The sequence below is a fragment of the Danio aesculapii genome, chromosome 25, assembly GCF_903798145.1.
Source record: "Danio aesculapii chromosome 25, fDanAes4.1, whole genome shotgun sequence".
In the NCBI taxonomy this organism is placed as follows: domain Eukaryota; kingdom Metazoa; phylum Chordata; class Actinopteri; order Cypriniformes; family Danionidae; genus Danio; species Danio aesculapii.
Window position 1 is genome coordinate 35,446,275 of NC_079459.1, and position 18,340 is coordinate 35,464,614.

General features: G+C 38.3%; 1 protein-coding gene across 1 annotated transcript in view; it reads left to right on the plus strand.

Moving 5' to 3' along the window:
• Positions 1–18,340, plus strand: part of mon2 (MON2 homolog, regulator of endosome-to-Golgi trafficking) — a 58,310-nt gene that overhangs the window by 3,462 nt on the left and 36,508 nt on the right. The window contains 6 exon segments of the mRNA XM_056452120.1: positions 13,063–13,126; positions 13,216–13,343; positions 14,226–14,357; positions 15,002–15,131; positions 17,346–17,396; positions 17,399–17,442. Of these exon segments, the coding sequence (XP_056308095.1) occupies positions 13,063–13,126; positions 13,216–13,343; positions 14,226–14,357; positions 15,002–15,131; positions 17,346–17,396; positions 17,399–17,442 (549 nt within the window).

An 18,340-nucleotide genomic window follows, 5' to 3' on the forward strand; every position in this document is an offset into this window, starting at 1 on the left:
TCAACATCATTCGGGAAATATTTAAAAAAGAAAAAAAAAATCTAATAATTACCGTTGAAGGCAGGCTAATAATTCTGACTTCAACTGTATGTGTGTATGCGTGCGTGCGTGCATGTGTGTGTGTGTCTTGAGAATCAGGGTTATTCCACCATACATATTTTTCCTATTTATTCTGAAGTAAAAACATTGGACCGGTGTAAAAATGAGTAAAAACATGTCAGAAAACATGGCATGTTGTAATTCATGAACAAATGTCTTATTAAATATATATACATGTAATTTTTATTATATGTAAAATCAAAGTATACGTTTAATATTAGATAGAAAATGGCTAACGCGTGTCCTCCTTATTTACAATAGTATTAAGATGCAGCACAGAAAGGCAGGTTAGCTTGGTGTAGTATATGTGTTTTACTGTAGTAATATTGCAGCATTAAACACACCTTAAATCAGTGTGTGAGAAAGGCATTATGTCAGCGTTACGGTGTGTTCAAAGTGTCATACAGCAGCTGTCAGACAGATGGAGGTCATAAAACGCTGACTGTACTCCACGTGTCTGAGCTGATCAATGAATCGAGCTGTTTAAATCACTCTTGTTTATGTGTTTGATGCTTTTCTGAGAGTCTGAATCTCTTGACTTTTTATATTGTGTCGTATTATGAGGTCTGTTGCTCTTGATGTGTTTATATTTTATAGGGATGCTCTGATCAGGACTTTTGCAGCCGATACTGAGTACCGATTCTGATGCTTCAAGCTTTAAATAACTTTGCCATTGCATAAGCACATTTTTCCTCGATGTATGAGATCTCGCCTTACCCAAGAGAATAAATTAAGTATGTTCCATACATGTAATGGTCAGAAGCAGCGTTACCAAAAAAAAAAAATTGATAAAACAGGAAGAAAAATGACTGACAATGCAATTTGGAAACGTTGCTCATGTTTACGTGTTGTAGCGATGTGGATGTATAACCCGGGTTATAAACAACACTTGCGATCGGTTCATGAGATTGACCAGAAAGGCGAGTACTGATCGAATCGTGTGATTATCGGCCGAGACTGATCTCCAGCCGGTCGATCAGAGCATCTCTAATATTTTATATAATAAATACGAAATTCATATTTTTAAAACAGTGGATTTAAAGCAATTATACTACGGCTCTTGTAGAAAAAAATACTAGTTTTATTATTACATAAAAATAAATGAATTAATCTTTTTTTTCTCTACAAGAGCCTTAAAATACAGCAGGGAAAATAAGTATTGAACACATTGTCATGTTTTTTTCCTGGGAATATTTTCTATTGGATTCGGATCAGGTGATGGGCTGGACCATTCTACAGCTTGATTTTCTTTCTCTGAAAGCATCTGAGAGTCTCCTTGGCTGTGTTTTGGATCAGTGTCTTGCTGAAATGGTTTGATTTTCATCCTCCTGCTAATGTAGATGTTTGACTGAAGCTGCGAACATTCATTTACACTGAGGAAGGGCTGAGGGTTGCTGAAGAACTACTGAGAGATTTCAGCTGCTGTCTGGGCTTTTACTGCCTTTCTACACCTTCCCTCATGCTTTCAATACTTTTTCTCTGCGTCATTTCAGTTTATTATGCAGAACTTTATTTGTAAACTAATTAGATTTGGTTTCTTTCCATTTATGAATTTCTTTGGTTGTTACCAACATCTGGGTAAAATTTGCTTTCTGAGGAAAATGGTGACATGTTCAATACTTATTTTCCCCACTATAAATCAAATGAAAGTGAAACCATCTATCTATCTAAAAGGCACATATTCCTTTTAGATAGATAGACAGACAGACAGACAGACAGACAGACAGACAGACAGACAGACAGACAGACAGATAGACAGACAGACAGACAGACAGACAGACAGACAGACAGATAGATAGATAGATAGATAGATAGATAGATAGATAGATAGATAGATAGATAGATAGATAGATAGATAGATAGATAGATAGATAGATAGATAGATAGATAGATAGATAGATAGATAGATAGATGGTTTCACTTTCAGTTAAGACAATAATACAAATGCCAAAAAATACTAACAAGTGTAACAACATAAAATTAATTCAAATTATACGATGCATTTTATAAAAACTGTCTAAATTAAATGTGCTGTAGTGTTGATATACAAGCAACTAAATAAGCTAAAACTTTTTCTTCATTCACTCATTCATTCATTCATTCATTTTCCTTCAGCTTAAATCTATCTTGATTATTAGAGGTCGCCACTAGGCGTGGGACAATAACCGTTTTCAGGTTTCAGAAAACTTTCTGTTAATCGTTCCTTTTTTCCTCATTAGTTTTTTTAGGGCAGCAATATCTCCAGCTACTGTACTATAAAAGCTACTGTTCCAAAAACAGTGCTGTTCCAAATGTTTCTTAAAGGGCTCCTATGATTAAAATATTATTTTGTAAGCTATTTGGACAGAACTGTGTGTAGTATAGCGTGTCCACAGTCATATTGGAGTAATAGTAACACTAAGTCTCTTTTTTTTTAATTTTGTTACGTCCTTTTAGATGTTAATATTAAACTAAGGGTATTTGACATAATATATAATAGTTGAGTGTGTGTGTGTAACAAATGGAGGGAGAAAGAAACGACTGAAGAACCAAATATCACTGCAATTGTTTATTGGCCATACTTCCAGTGAAACCAGTGAAAATATAATATACAGTGAAAGGAAAATATTTACAATAAATAAATGATTACCTGGGTGGGGGAGGAAGTAGTTAGATGTGCTTAAATCAAAGAAATAAATATAACAAAACTCAGTAACTGTGTTCAACAAACTAAACTAAATATGAAAAGAAAAGCATGAAAAGAAACATCTTCAACGTACAAAACGTCTTAACTAAACTACTCTAACTACTCTACTCTAACATACACAAAGCAGCACATTCTCCTGAGCCTAATGAACTAATACAAAAGATAAATCTCGTTGTTGTATATGTATATCGCGCGACTTACTCACTCCTACAATCTCTCCGAGGTATCACTCAAATACATCAGTTAACTGGACAAGTTCACAAGCAAACACATTGCACTTTCAGATCTCAAAACTTTAGACAAGAGAATTATACACAAGCAAAACACATTCTCTCAGACTAGCCCTCGCAAGAGAGACTGTCCTCACAGAGACCCACGGAAAGAGTAAGCGAGGGGGCGAGAGAGGGAGCGAGAGATGGAAAGAGATAGAGAGAGAGAGAGATCGCCATTGCAGTTTGGGCTCGGCTTTTAAACGCTACGCCGACCAGCGCATAAAACGACACACCCACATACAAACAAACGCACACACATATATTTTGAATATGTGTGTGCTTTTGTTTGTATGTGGGTGTGTCGTTTCATGCGTGTGTTACAGGTACGAACGGCATTAGAGGATACATTCTGCAAGCGAACGTAACAATTTCCTGATGTTAAAATAGGATCCAAATCCCATTTTGAGGCCGACCGCAACGTGACGTAGGAGTGCAGTTTCCCCGCCCACTGAATTGATTGACAGATGCGTACAACATGTCTCCGCAGTAACGCGTATAATAATATCCACAAGATAGGACGTGCGCAAAGCAACTGAGAATAAAAGATCTGTTCAGCTCTCTGTGATCATCAGTCATCATCAAATGTGATCAAGAACGAGTTTTACAAAACGTAAGGACAGTAAAATCGCTACGTAATTCATCACCACAGCCACGTAGTGTCAATACAATTATGGAAGAGGACGCTTCAAACCCGGCTTGTAGACGTTAAATCAGGTTTATTTTGTACATTAACTTAATGGATATCCATACAGCAGTGGACATTAACGTGTATCCTGTCACATTTGCCGTGCAAAAACAGTACAAAGTTAACGTGTGTGTGTGTGTGCGGGTTTACACGCGAGCGAACTTTATAATGACATTGTGTGTGACTCATTGCTTTAGAAAGGCTTGAATTACGTGGGCGTGGCCTTGAAAAACGGTGGGCGGGGAGAACCAGCTCATTAGCATTCTCATCATCAGAATAGGGAAGTCCGAGAGTAAAATGAGAAAATATGATACACCGGTGTTTTGGAGTATAGAAAACCTGCCTTCACGCTGTTTTTATATTATTTGTTTTTATTTTATTTATACTTGTCTCTTTAGCTATTGTTTATGTGAAACACTTTGAATTGCCACTGTGTATGAACTGTGCTATAGAAATAAACTTGCCTTGCCTATAGCGCATGTGTTTGGACTGTGAGGGAAACCGGAGCACCCGGAGGAAACCCACGCCAACATGGGGAGAACATGCAAACTCCACACAGAAATGCCAACTGAGTCAGCTGGGACTTGAACCAGTGACTTTCTTGCTGTGTGGTCACAGTGCTAACCACTGAGCCACCATGATGCCCCTAAAACTTTTTTAGATAAATTAAAAGTAAAACCTGTCGAAAATAACGAAAAATATAACAAATATTAAATATAAAGTAAAAAAAAAAGTCATTCAAAATATGAACACACAGTTTAATAGGAGACTGACGACACTAAATAACGCAAGTGTTTATTCTGAGCAAACGTCTGTGTGTGTGAGAGAGAGGGTGTGTGTGTCGGTGCCGAGCCCTGCTGTTTACTATGGCGAGTGGATAGTGCCACGGATAACCGAACGAAGGAGACAGTCGTGTACTTTTACGTCTGAGAGGGTTACGTCGCCTCAGCAGTCGTGTGATAAGCACGTCGCCTCATACACATCTGAGACTGACGTCGCCTAAACAAACGTGTGATAAGCACGTCGCCTCATACACATCTGAGACTGACGTCGCCCCATCAAACGTGTGATAAGCACACCGCCTCAAACACGTCTGACACTGACGTCGCCTCAACAAACGTGTAATAAGCATTTCCCGACATACGTGTCATGTGACGCCAAATAATAAAGTAACCTTAGGTTGTTGTTTTACTACCAATTTATATTTATTATTTCATATAATTCACCATCACTATAAACGTGGTTTTAAGTTTAGCTCGAACAAGTTATCATTATATTATTCTGAGATGTATAATTCCTTTATGTTATGTTTATGTTGATTTCTTGAGTCATTCTGACCGTGAAATGTGCGAAAATACTTGGCCCTTAAAAGAAGTTCAATAGGGGGTATAGCCTTTTGCATATTTAAAAAAATATATAGGCCCAAAACCATAAAATGCTCAAATTTGTTGCTGAGAAATGCTCTGATTATTTTTTGTAAATCAATTCTCATTTCCACATGAAAAGATTCACGTTGGACACTAGATTATAAGGACTTATTTATCAGTAAAGCATATAATGCATCACATGAGTTAATTGTATAAGGGATACATGTCACATTGACATATCTCCTGTTCAAACAAAAAAATTAACAGCTATTCCTCCATGAGATACCCATCCGAAGGCCTGTAGAGATCGCGGAGTGCCACTTGATCCAAGCCGGGATAATGCCAACCCTATGAGGACCTGAGAGGTGATGCCTAAAAAACGGACTTTGTGGACAAGATACACACAAAGGCTATATATACACACACACATGGTTGTATCATACACAGACAGCATTTTTAGAAGCACTAGGCTATATGTTTATGTGACGTAAATTATTGTGAAAAGCACTATATGTAATGGCGATCTAATTCTTCAAGTTCTTCACCATTTCCATAGGGGCTCGGCACAAAGGATTTGACGCGCAAAACCAAAAACTTGCAATACAACAGTTTACTTTTTTGTTTGTCGAGAACAACAATAATTAAAATACAAACAAAAGAACTATGTACACTTTATCAAGCTTCAAAATAAATATGGTTTTAGAACGGTCAAAAGACTGTCTATCATCAAGCCCCTTCCTTCTTTCTGATCCTTTTTTCCCGGATGCATACGCATACATATGACGTATAGCATTACTGAACACATAAACGTCATGCACATATCACAATATCACAAATAATAATATTAAATACTGTATCAAATAGCACTAACTTTGTATCCCAATACAAATATAAAATATTACAGAAAAATATTACAAAAATAAAAAGACAAATCTCTAGTGCTCTTTATGGCTCTAACACTATACATAAAAACTTTAAATGAATGAAAAATCTTAAATTATGGTAAATATAACTGTTTCTGAGCTGCAGCCCTAGTTCATAATATTATAATGCATAAATGATAAATAATACTGTATTATACTTGTTCACTAATCAATGTGCGTCTTCAGCACAGGATGTGTTATATTTTGACTATGTTATTTTATATTTTGATTTAGTTTAGCCTTATAGAAGACAAAACATTACTTATTTAGTCATCTGAATCGTTTTAGGCTACTTTTGTCTAGTTTTAGTCAAATTTCATATGATTTTAGACTATGCATTAGTCTATGCATTTTCTTTGGTCGTATAGCTATGCTTTGTAAAAAGTTTCATTTGCCCACATAAATCTGTCTGCGACTAGTGTCTACATCTTCCTGGCGACAGCCCGGGGAAGAAGACTACCGGTAAACAGTCTTTTTTAACGTTAGAGATGCATCCAATGCTTTTTAATGGGCTCACTTAACCCCACCTCTAACCCTACCCCTCACATTGATGTCACTAGCTCCATTGAGTACATTGTGTCTGACATTGCATCACTGAGACGATGCAATCTCAGCTTGCATCATCAAGGCTGCATCCAGATACTATTGACTTAAATGCATTTGGTATACAGAGCCACACAAACTATGAAAATGATACTTGTGCCACGCTGAATATCATTAGATATTGTGATTTTTTTTTTTATTTGTGTGTTCATCAAATGTATTGTGTAAAAAAAAAGGAATGCAAAGGCTGTGGAGCAAGTAATGGAAACTACTGTTAAAAGAAAATTAGCCAATAAATGTAATATATTTATTCTGAAAAAAAAAAGCTCAATTGTTTTTGTTGGTAAAAAACATTATATTCATGTGTTCCATAAATAAAAAAAAAATTGTATAGATTATTTGTTAAACAAATCTGTATAACATTTATAGATTTGTTTGCACAGATCTGCGCAAACTTTCTTTTACGATATTAATCACATATTAAACAAAATTTGACAGCACTTTGTGTATTGTTTAAAAAAAAACTGTAAATTTAGTCTCAAAATAAAAAACACAATGATCCAGTCAATGCAGTGTGTTTAGCAATGGTATTTGTGTCTCATGTTTTTAATCAGTGAGGTTCTAAGCCTTGTGAGTCAAAAAATGTACAGGTTCTAACCAGATTTACCAAGCCAGCCATGACTTACAAATCTTACAAGTCTATCGTTAAATTTATCCCTCCAGACAGCAATTTTCTTTGCAATCTCTTTCTCACACGTAAAGAAACCTTAAATGAAATAATGAACAGGATGTTGTAAAAAAATGTATTGGACTAAAATATACATGACACTATTAATTCTTTGGTATAGTATAAAAACAGGTATATAACAAATGAGTGTTTGAGCTGTATTTTTGTTTTAAACAAATACAAACATTTTAAATGCCTTATGAAAACCATAAACATCTGAAATGTTTTTAGACACATACATTGTACTCCTGGAGGTCCTCCTCTTTTTCATTTAAATACACTAAGCTGGGAAGGACAACATCACTTGTCTAATACTTGACTTGATGCGAGTTTTGATAATACAAAAGTGTAGAAATTAGTCATACTGCATAATAATTACAACTGCATAATAATTACAACAAAAACAATAATTCACATAATAATACACATGATATTATCAAAATACCTGTCATTTTAAATATATTTTAAAATATTCTACAAATTGTATATTGCATTTTATATTTAAACCATAAATTATAAGACTAAACAATAGAATAACATATTAGTTGAAGCTGCCCGCATGAATGCAGTAATAAATTGTTGATTACTGTTTATATTGAAATTAGCCTACATCTTGATATACACCAATTAACAACAATGCATTGTAATATTACAACACTTAAAAAAATTTATTTTGCCTTTTTACTTTGAATTCTCATGGTCAGAATGCAGATTTCTGTATCATTCTGAAAGTGATACATTCAAATGGAACACAATTTAGTCTGTTTTTAATAATTTATATATTTTTGTCGTTTTTATGTTTTTTACTTGCTTCTTTTAGGCTACTCTTGTTTATGTAAAGCACTTTAAATGACTATTTTTAAAGTTGTATTATTAAAATAAACTTGTCTTGCCTTGAAAGCTGCATAACAAAGCCTTAAAGTAGACTAGAAAATGATCCTTTAATGAGTGTAGACACTCATTTGTTGACACATAATAAGCCATTTCAAGACATAATTTGCTCGTGTATAATTTATGTATACAGCGATCTCAGGTGGCTAAGAACATGAAATTGACCTTCACATATATCCAATGCAGCTAAACCATTAGCCTGGCTTAACTGGCCCTATTATATTATGTTTCTTCATTATCATGTGTTATAAAATATTCCTGCAATTTAATAGGCTACTAATTTGGTAACACTTTATAATAATTACTACACACTAATTAGCTATTAAGCATCAGCAAATAGAGTTTATCATTTAAGCATTAACTTTACATGAATAGACATTATAAGCAGTTTAAACTACAAATACCGTATAACGTAAAAACACACGTATAATATGCTTAATAATTTCATACTTTGTTAATGATTTAATTTAACACTAAATGGTGTATTGCATTGTTTACAAACCAGCCATTAAAGAGAAGTTGGGTGTTTTTTATAATCAGTCACAACTTTTTGGATTAATAAACTATGATATGAACATAGATATTGTTTTCAGGCATTAAGTAATGCTTTATTTGGTAAAGTAAAGCTTTATTTGGACACGCAATGTGAGGCGGCGTGCTTAGGAGACGTCGTGTGAGGCGGTGTACTTAGGAGATGTCGTGCTTAGGAGACGTCGTGTGAGGCGGCGTGCTTAGGAGACGTCATGCTTAGGAGACGTCATGTGAGGCGGCGTACTTAGTTAAGACGTATCATACACGTCAATTTTTTCTGCAATTTTCTTATGTGCGTCGCCGCTACGTCGCCGCCTAAAATGGTTTTTAAATGACGTCGCCGTGTCGTCGCCGCTACCTTGACGTCTGCCCTCCCATTCACTCCTATTCAAAATTCGACACGTTGAGGCGGCGACGTTAGGGTCGACTGCTCCTTCTCCTTCTCCATGTGAGGCTGAGAAGTGGCACTATCCACTCGCCATAGTTTACCAACACAATCACTCTTTTCTCCAGAACAGAAGGAAAACACACACACACACACACACACACACACGCGCACACACACACACAGAGTCCATCACGACCTTTCTCTGTTTCTCCTTGTCACATCTGATCATCAGTGTGTGTCGACCTCCAGGAGAACCAGGGGCTGATAAAGACAACAACACACACATATACGCACACACATACACACAAACACACACACTCAATGACACTTATTTACTCAACTCACACACATACTGTATTCAATTCAGGTTTGTGTAGCACTTTTGACAACACACACAGACAGACACACATACACAGGCAGACACACACACACAGACACATACACGCATACACAGGCAGACACACACACACATACACAGACAGACAGACACACACAGACACATACATTTACACAAGCACACACACACAACCACAGACACACACATACACAGACGCACACAAACATGTGCACACACACACACACACACATTTGCAACCACAAACAACCAGACAGACACATACATACGGACACACACATCCACAGGCAGACACGCACACACACATACACAGACAGTCAGATACACACATCCACTGGCAGACACACACATACACAGACAGTCAGATACACACACACACACACACACACACACACACACACACACACACACACACACAGACAGTCAGATACACACACACACACACACACACACACAGATAGACAGACAGACAGATTGACTGACTGAGACACACAAACATGCATAAAAACCACACACACATATACAGGCAGACACACACACACACAGACAGTCAGATACACACACACATACAACCACACTAACATACAACCACACACACATATACAGGCAGACACACACACACACACACACAGACAGACAGTCACATACACACATACGACCACACATACACACACTTACTCAGTAGCTGACTTACGCCTGATTCACACAGGGCGTCAGAGGGTGTGTCTGACATTGGGGCTGACGCGATCGTCATAGCAGCGTCAGCCAATGAAATTAGTCAGCAATCAGCCACTGTCTGAGCTGGTGTATTTGCATACAGCGATCTGATTGGCTGATGCTTCCGTTGGCGCTTGAAAAGTTGAGAAAGTCCCAACTTCTGCAGCGAGCAACGCCACTGAAGCGCCGCCGACGGACCCACAATTCAGTTCAGCAACGCTTGACGTCACCCATTCAAAGTGCATGGGAAGCGTTGACCCTGACGCCCCGTGTGAATGGGCCGTTACACTCAGAGCCACTTCTACTGTGACTTATTAAGCACCCAGCCACGACTCAGGACACTGTTCATTTCTCTGCCACGCCGCAGAGCTCCATCTGATTAGTTTCATCTTAAACATCACGCGAATGTCTGCGTCTGGAGTGTGATACTTTTAACCGTCATGTGCGCGACGTGTCGGGGTGCCAAGCGGCGCTTCTGCTGTGCGACCTGCTTAAACAGCTACTGTAAGCTACTGTAGTCAGCTACTGTAAGACTCTGTTATCCATCCTGAGCTCTTCGGACTGATTTCTGATTATAAATAAGATCCACATGCTATTAACAATAAAACAGAGTGAAATTCAGCCTTTGACCTTTGACCTTTGGCTGTTTACGTTTCATCACATCTTCAAAGGATTCATCTGAGCAGCAGGAAGCTCGTTTGACCTCTTGACCTGGGTCTCGTTGCTTGGCAACAGTAAGTAACTGGCCTGTAAAATGAAGGAGCCGCAGGTTGGTTTAAACACAGAGACTGGAGTTAGTAAGCAGTAAAGCAGTACGCTCCTCTGAATATATGTGGAAGAAGAACAGATTCGATTGGTGTGTGTTAATTTAGACAGAACAAAAGCGTATTAGGTTTATATGTCTTCTTTATTTTTTCCTCTTTCCAAAATAAAAGTTAGTTTTGGCATACACACAGCTTTGTATAGTTGTATTTTTATGTTTGTGAAATGTCAGTAAAAATATATCGATATACAGTCATATCACAGTGCTACGAGTGTGATATTGCGTTTGTACAACAGTTAATGGCATAAACGTGTATATAAAACAGAAAATCAAACACGGAGAGTCTCAAAACCCTTCTGTAAGAGGAACTACTTTCTTCCGCCATTCATTCACATCTGCAGCTGACTTCCGAACAGCAGAAACTGCTGCTCATTCACCAATGTCACTTTAGAGCTCGAGTTTGAGTGATTCTCTAGCGTAATGTCTAAAGTGATGACAAAACAGCTGATTTTGCTCACATTTTAAGATTATAAGGCTGAACAGCATGAAATGCCATCAGTCTACAGAGATTTCCCGGTTGCAATCAGATCACAACAATTAACCCTGAAAAAGCTAAAGCAAAGTAAACACTAGCAGATTACTATGGTATAAATATAGCACTACAACACACTAAAGAGAAAGATCGACTTTTCAGCTTTTCTTCCCTCTAAGGACTTGTGTGGTCTCTGTCGCCATCTTGTGGTGGAACGTTAACCGTCACTTTCTTTGGTCTGCTCCATTGATGCGATCCAAGACCTGAGAAGAAATGATGCCAAGGTCTCCATAATCCTAGACCAGGCCGTATCCTGAGCTGATGCTCTGGTGGTCATGGAGGAGTGGAGAGCATGAGACCGTTTCCTGAATAACCCCTGTGGGCCAGCCTGTACACTGCCGGTACCTTACTCACACCTGCAGTTCTCCATGATGGACGTCCAGCGTTCTCCAGCCTTCGTCACCTAGACTGCAGCTCCACACAGGAAGTTTGGCTAGAGGAAAAATGGCCGTGCCTAGCAGAGCCTGGTTTCTCTCAAGTTTTTTTTTTGTCCTTTGTCAATTGGTAAAGTTTTATTTTCCCTCACCGCTGGCTTGCTTGGTTTGGGACTTGTGGAGCTGCGTATCGCTGGATTTGCTCTTCAGTGTTTGGACCTTCAGCAGTGAAATTTAAACCACACTGAACTGAACTAAACTGGACTTTAACTCTGCAATCTGGACTTTACTAGAACTTCTATGTGAAGCTGCTTTGACACAATCTGCATTGTATAAGCGCTGTATAAATAAACATGAATTGAATTGAATTGAACTGCTCAGACAGGCTGATGGCCGCCGGTGCACTGAATCTCAGCAATTATACATTTAAAAATATGCACTATCCTTATAAATAAACTGCACAGTTGAAGTCTAAACAACTACATCCTTGCCTAAAAAGCCTCAAAAGTACATTATGTTGTCCAACAGCTGCAATATTTGTCAATGTAGAGTGTCCTCTGCTTGCCACTGTATGTGGGCGGAGTAATACACAAGGGTCAGGTGTGAAGAGGCTGGACGAGTGCTGTTATTTACATAATATTGTACGGCTATCAGCCAATCAGATTAAAGAACCAGACAGAACTGATACATAAATAAATACAGGGCTTAATTTGTGCCGGAACACAACCTCTGACATCTGATCCGGCACCTCATTTTAGCGACACCCCCCCAACCCCCCCTCCCACAACCGCCTCCTCCCCCATCCACTGTTCACTTTTACTTTCTTCTGCGACTGCCCAACCCTCTTCACATTCGTCTGTGATGACAACCCTCCGCCATCCAACGCCCCAACGCAATTTATATATACACAGGCATTTATTATGTCAAACAAAGTTTTATTTTGTATGCGATTAATCTTTTAATAATCTTTAAGTGTTTTAATAATGAAGAACATTTGTGAAAATAAAATGTCTGAAATAATGTGTGTGTTGTTGTAAATATGCCTGACTAGAATGGAGCATCTATTAGAATAGATTTATGCATTTATAACAGTGCATCATCTTACTTTATTGCCCTTAAAGAGTCTGACATGAGTTTGTCTGTCTGCAGGCTGCAGAGTCCGGCATTGTGAAGATCAAAACCATCGCTGCCAGAAACACAGACATCCTGGCAGGTGAGATCCGCCGCTGCTGTAGTGTTGATGATGAAATGTGTGTTTTTGTGGATGATGGGTGTGATGTTGTGTTGTTTTTGTTCGTGCAGCGCTGAAGGAGAACAGTTCTGAAGTGGTGCAGCCGTTCCTCATGGGCTGCGGGACCAAAGAGCCCAAAATCACACAGCTGTGCCTCGCTGCCATACAGAGACTCATGTCACATGAGGTGGTGTCTGAGGTCAGAACACACACACACACACACACACACACACACACACACACATACACACACAAACAAACAAACACACTGATATACACACACATATATACATCCATACATCCATGCATGCATACATGCACACACACAGACATATACATGTATGCTTTTTGTGTACTATATTAAATTTAAACACATGAAAGAACACACATTCACACGTGTGTATATATATATATGTATATATATATATATATATATATATATAGAGAGAGAGAGAGAGAGAGAGAGAGAGAGAGAGAGAGAGAGAGAGAGAGAGAGAGAGATATATATATACATATTTATATACATATACAATATATATATATATATATATATATATATATATATATATATGTGTGTGTGTGTGTGTGTGTGTGTGTGTGTGTGTATATATATATATATATATATATATATATATATATAATATATATATATATACACACACACACACACACACACACACACACACGCTCACACAATCTACATTCATAAAAACTACACATTTATTTCTACCTAAATAATTCCAGGACAATATTAATATTACTCCTGAATAGTTTGAATGAATTACTCCTGAATTTTGATGAAATAAGCGGCCACACGGGTTTTATTCTGCAGTAAAAGGATTTTATTCTGCAGTGGTTTGTTATTAGCTGAACAAATGCAGTTCAGTCCCCAAATGTGTGTTGTTCCCTTGCTTAGGTTTAGGATTTTATTTTGTTATAGAAATGATATATGTCTGCTGAGTCAAAATGAGCAGTTGTCTTTTATAAATTTGCAGTTGCTACTATCGTGTCTCAGATTTGTAGTTTTTCCTAGTGTGTGTGAGTTTGAGGTGTCAGTCTATGTTCATGTATTGATTTTAAGGCGGCGGCGGGAAACATCATCAACATGCTGTGGCAGCTGATGGAGAACGGCCTGGAGGAGCTCAAACTGCTGCAGACGGTGCTCGTGCTGCTCACCACCAACACCATCGTACATGATGAAGTGCTGTCCAAGGTAATGATAAATAATAGTGAAATGTATCGTTTAAAAAAATACACATTTTATTAATGTAAATATTTGTTTAACCCAGTGGTCTCAAACTCAATCCTGGAGGGCCACAGCTCTGCAGATTTGAGCTCCAACCACCTCCAACACACACCTGCTTAATAGTCTCCAGTAGTCTTGAACACATTGATTAGTTGGATAAAGGTCCCGTGAAACATTTTTTATTAGTTAGTTTCTGTCTGTTAGTCTTAAAGATATCTATAATCTAGTGTACTCCAAAACAGTGACAATATTAGTGTTTAGAAAATATTAAACTGATATAAACACATAACTATAGCTATAAACATAGCTTGCTGTTTTTTTGATGTCAGCTCAAATCTTCTGACCAATCGAATGCTCTCTAGTGTCTGACATGCCCCGCCCCCTTCTTCTCATTGGCTTGTTGTGCTTGAGCTAAACCACTCTCACAGCCAGAGCTGTGATGATAACCAAACGCTATTGGCTGTTTTTAAAAAGGGGAGGAGCTACACTTTCCCGCCCTCTTTTCATGTTTCATGTTTACGTCGAACATCGAATAAAAATGCACTTATAAAGCACTTCACAGGACCTTAAAATAGTTTCCAATCTGAGTCTGTGTCTGTGTTTGTCCTCAGGCCATCGTTCTGTGTTTCCGTCTGCATTTCACCAAAGACAACATCACCAACAACACGGCGGCTGCCACCGTCAGACAGGTGGTGACTGTGGTGTTTGAGCGGATGGTGGCCGAGGACGAGCGCTTCAAAGGTGAGACAGAGAGAGATATCACTGTCTATTCTATCTAGTTACCCACTGTATACACAGATGAAGTCTAAATTATTCACCCTCCTCTTTTCTAATATTTCCCAAATGATGTTTAAAGGGCCACGATGTTTTAAGGGGCCCTGTCTCAGCAGGGTGTTTTCACACCTCTAGTTTGGAAAAAGTCAGGAAAGTGTGTGTGTCCAGCTCTGTTTAGGTGGGGGTGTCGGGGGAGGGAAAGAGGGAAGGTTTTGCATAAAAATGGGAGTTTCGGTTTGGGCATGTGCTGATTTTCACAGAGGCAAAATAAACACACAGACACAGAGAAAGACTTGAGTGTGTTTACATGGACATCAGTAATCGAATTATTTGACAAATTATTAGTTTGTCGACTTTAACCGCAGTTTGGCACTTTCACTTTCATTCAGGAACATTTCATGCATGCCCCCCATGACAAACGAGATATTGGATGCGCAGAACTGCTGGAAGAGTGTAGTTTTAATGGAAAGTTTGATACCGCATGACGAATGGGAGAAAAAAAACTCTGGATTTCTCGGTAACTTAGATGCACTCGGAAAGCCGTGTGTGTATAGACTATCCTGTCACAAAATGCGGTGAAAATTCAACATGACGATAATAGTTTGATTGCGGTGTTTACATGTTTACACTCGGAGAGCAGCATTTACAGCAGATCTTTCAGCCCATAATAATGCAGTGATATTAACATACTGTAAACTGAGTAACTAAATAATTTTGACTGAGGTTTGTCTTTAAACACTGAAAGAGTCCTGCTGATAATACGAACTAACTTTACCATCTGAATAAACAAACAAAGAGCACTGATCACACACACTTACTAAATCTGTAGAGACAGGACAATCAACACCAACTGGAGCGGCGTCTTTTAAAAAGAGAAGAGCGGGAAATCTGGATTTCACCACTTCCAGATGCGAAAAGCTCTCGGGTAAAGTATGTTCCTTACACACATACTTCTGTCGCGTACACTGTAATCCACACGTGAGTCCAGCTGCGCTCTCATAGCGGCGAAATGAAAACAAAACCTTCATTACAGCACATTTATAAACGCTACACTGATGACCCGTGTCTCAAAACAATTCTACTTCCTCCAGTTGTTTTGGCAGCACAATGTGGCGTCTCTCTGCCGTCTGAACACGGTAAAAAGTCTTCGAAGCTATATATATTAATGAAGTTACACCTCATACACAATAGAGTGCGCTGATTGGTTCGAACCAAGTCTTCCTCATGAATTAATGCTGCTCACTCAGAGACGTCACGATGTACTCGCCGGTACAGACATCCAGTCTCCACGCTGGATTACACGCAAGGAACTCATCGCGATGACGCAGTGATTCGTTTCAAACCAGAAGAACGAATTTGCTCGAAATAACCCAAAAACAACCAATTTTCACTTTCTTGTGAAGTATTTGCATCCTAATAGTGTTTACAGCAATGTGGGACACATATATGACTGTCAACACCTCAAATAATGTGCTTTGGTGTTTCGTGACCCTTTCAAATATTTCCCAATGATGTTTAACAGAGCAAGAAAATTTTCACAGTATTTCCTATAATATTTTTTCTTCTGGAGAAAGTCTAATTTGTTTTATTTTCAGCAGTTTTTATTATTAGTAAACCCATTTTAAGGTCAATATTATTAGCTCCCTTAAGCATTATTAGTTTTGGATTGTCTCCAGAACAAACCACTGTTATACAATGACTTGCCTAATTACCCTAACTTTACCCTAATTACCCTAGTTAAGCCTTTAAATGTCACTTTAAGCTGAATACTAGTGTCTTGAAGAATATCTAGTGTAATATTATTCACTGTCATCATGGCAAAGGTAAAATAAATCAGTTATTAGAGATGAGTTATTAAAACTATTATGATTAGAAATCTTCTCAGTCATCAGTGGATATTATCAATACATTTTATTAATCAAAATGGCTTCTCTTTACTGTCATTCAATGTGTTTTGGTCATTATCACTGCATTTTCACTTTAATTGAGCATAAGCAATAATGCCATGCAATAATAAACCCAGAGCTGAAGTGACTGGCGGCGCTGCTGCTGCTTCAGGTCTTCTCCATTCTGTTAACATGTGTGCTTACGCTGGAAATGGTGGAAGTTGACAGCCTCTGTTGTGTTAGCATTGACTACAGTCCTCTGATCCTCGATATATTTCACATCCGCTCCCTTTAGGTCTGAATGAGGAGCCTCCTGCAGTTCAGGGAAACTGTAACCGGCGGAGCGTCAGACCCTGAGACCCAGCGCTAAAGACGCGTACATGCTGTTTCAGGTCAGCCGTCAAGTTTATTATTAAAGGGAAAGTTCACCCCCAAAAAAATCATCATTTACTCACACTCAAGTGGTTCTACATTTACTGAAGAATGTCAGAAAAAACAGCGCTGTCGCCTCACAGCAAGAAGGTCGCTGGTTCGAGCCTCGGCTGGGACAGTGTGCATTTCTGTGTGGAGTTTGCATGTTCTCCCCGTGTTGGTGTGGGTGTTCTCCGGGTGCTCTAGTTTCCCCCACAGTCCAAACACATGCGCTATAGGAGAATTGATTAACTAAATTGGCCGTAGTGTATGATTGTGTGTGTGTGAATGAGTGTGTATGGGTGTTTCCCAGTACTTGGTTGCAGCTGGAAATGCATCTGCTGTGTAAAACATATGCTGGAATAGTTGGCGGTTCATTCGGCAGTGGCGACCCCTGAGGAACAAAGGGACTAAACCGAAGGAAAATGAATGAATGAATGTGTTGAACAGAAGAAATAAACTCAGAGGTTTTGATTAAGCGGAGGATGAGGAAATGATGGCAGAACTGGCATTTTTGGGTGAACTGCACCTGTACGTTGAATATATGCAGTATTTTGAAGCTTGTTACCTGCATGCAGTCAGATTAATCTGAGAGTCAAGATCTCAGGTCATGATTAAATCACTGTTATTGCATTTTTAAGATGAAAAATGTATCATTATTTAAATGTTACTAAATGATGTCTGAAACACAACTCGTCTATTTAAAATTGCTCTTAATTTAGATTTTTTGTGTGTATCTTAAATGGCTTTTTAGTGGTTTGATTCACAGTAAACACTGCGAATGATTGAATGAGCATTCAGTAAATAATAAGCATCTCAAATAATAAATAATGGTGTAGTCGATAGTTTGCGCTTGGAATCGTAAAAGTTTTTTATTAC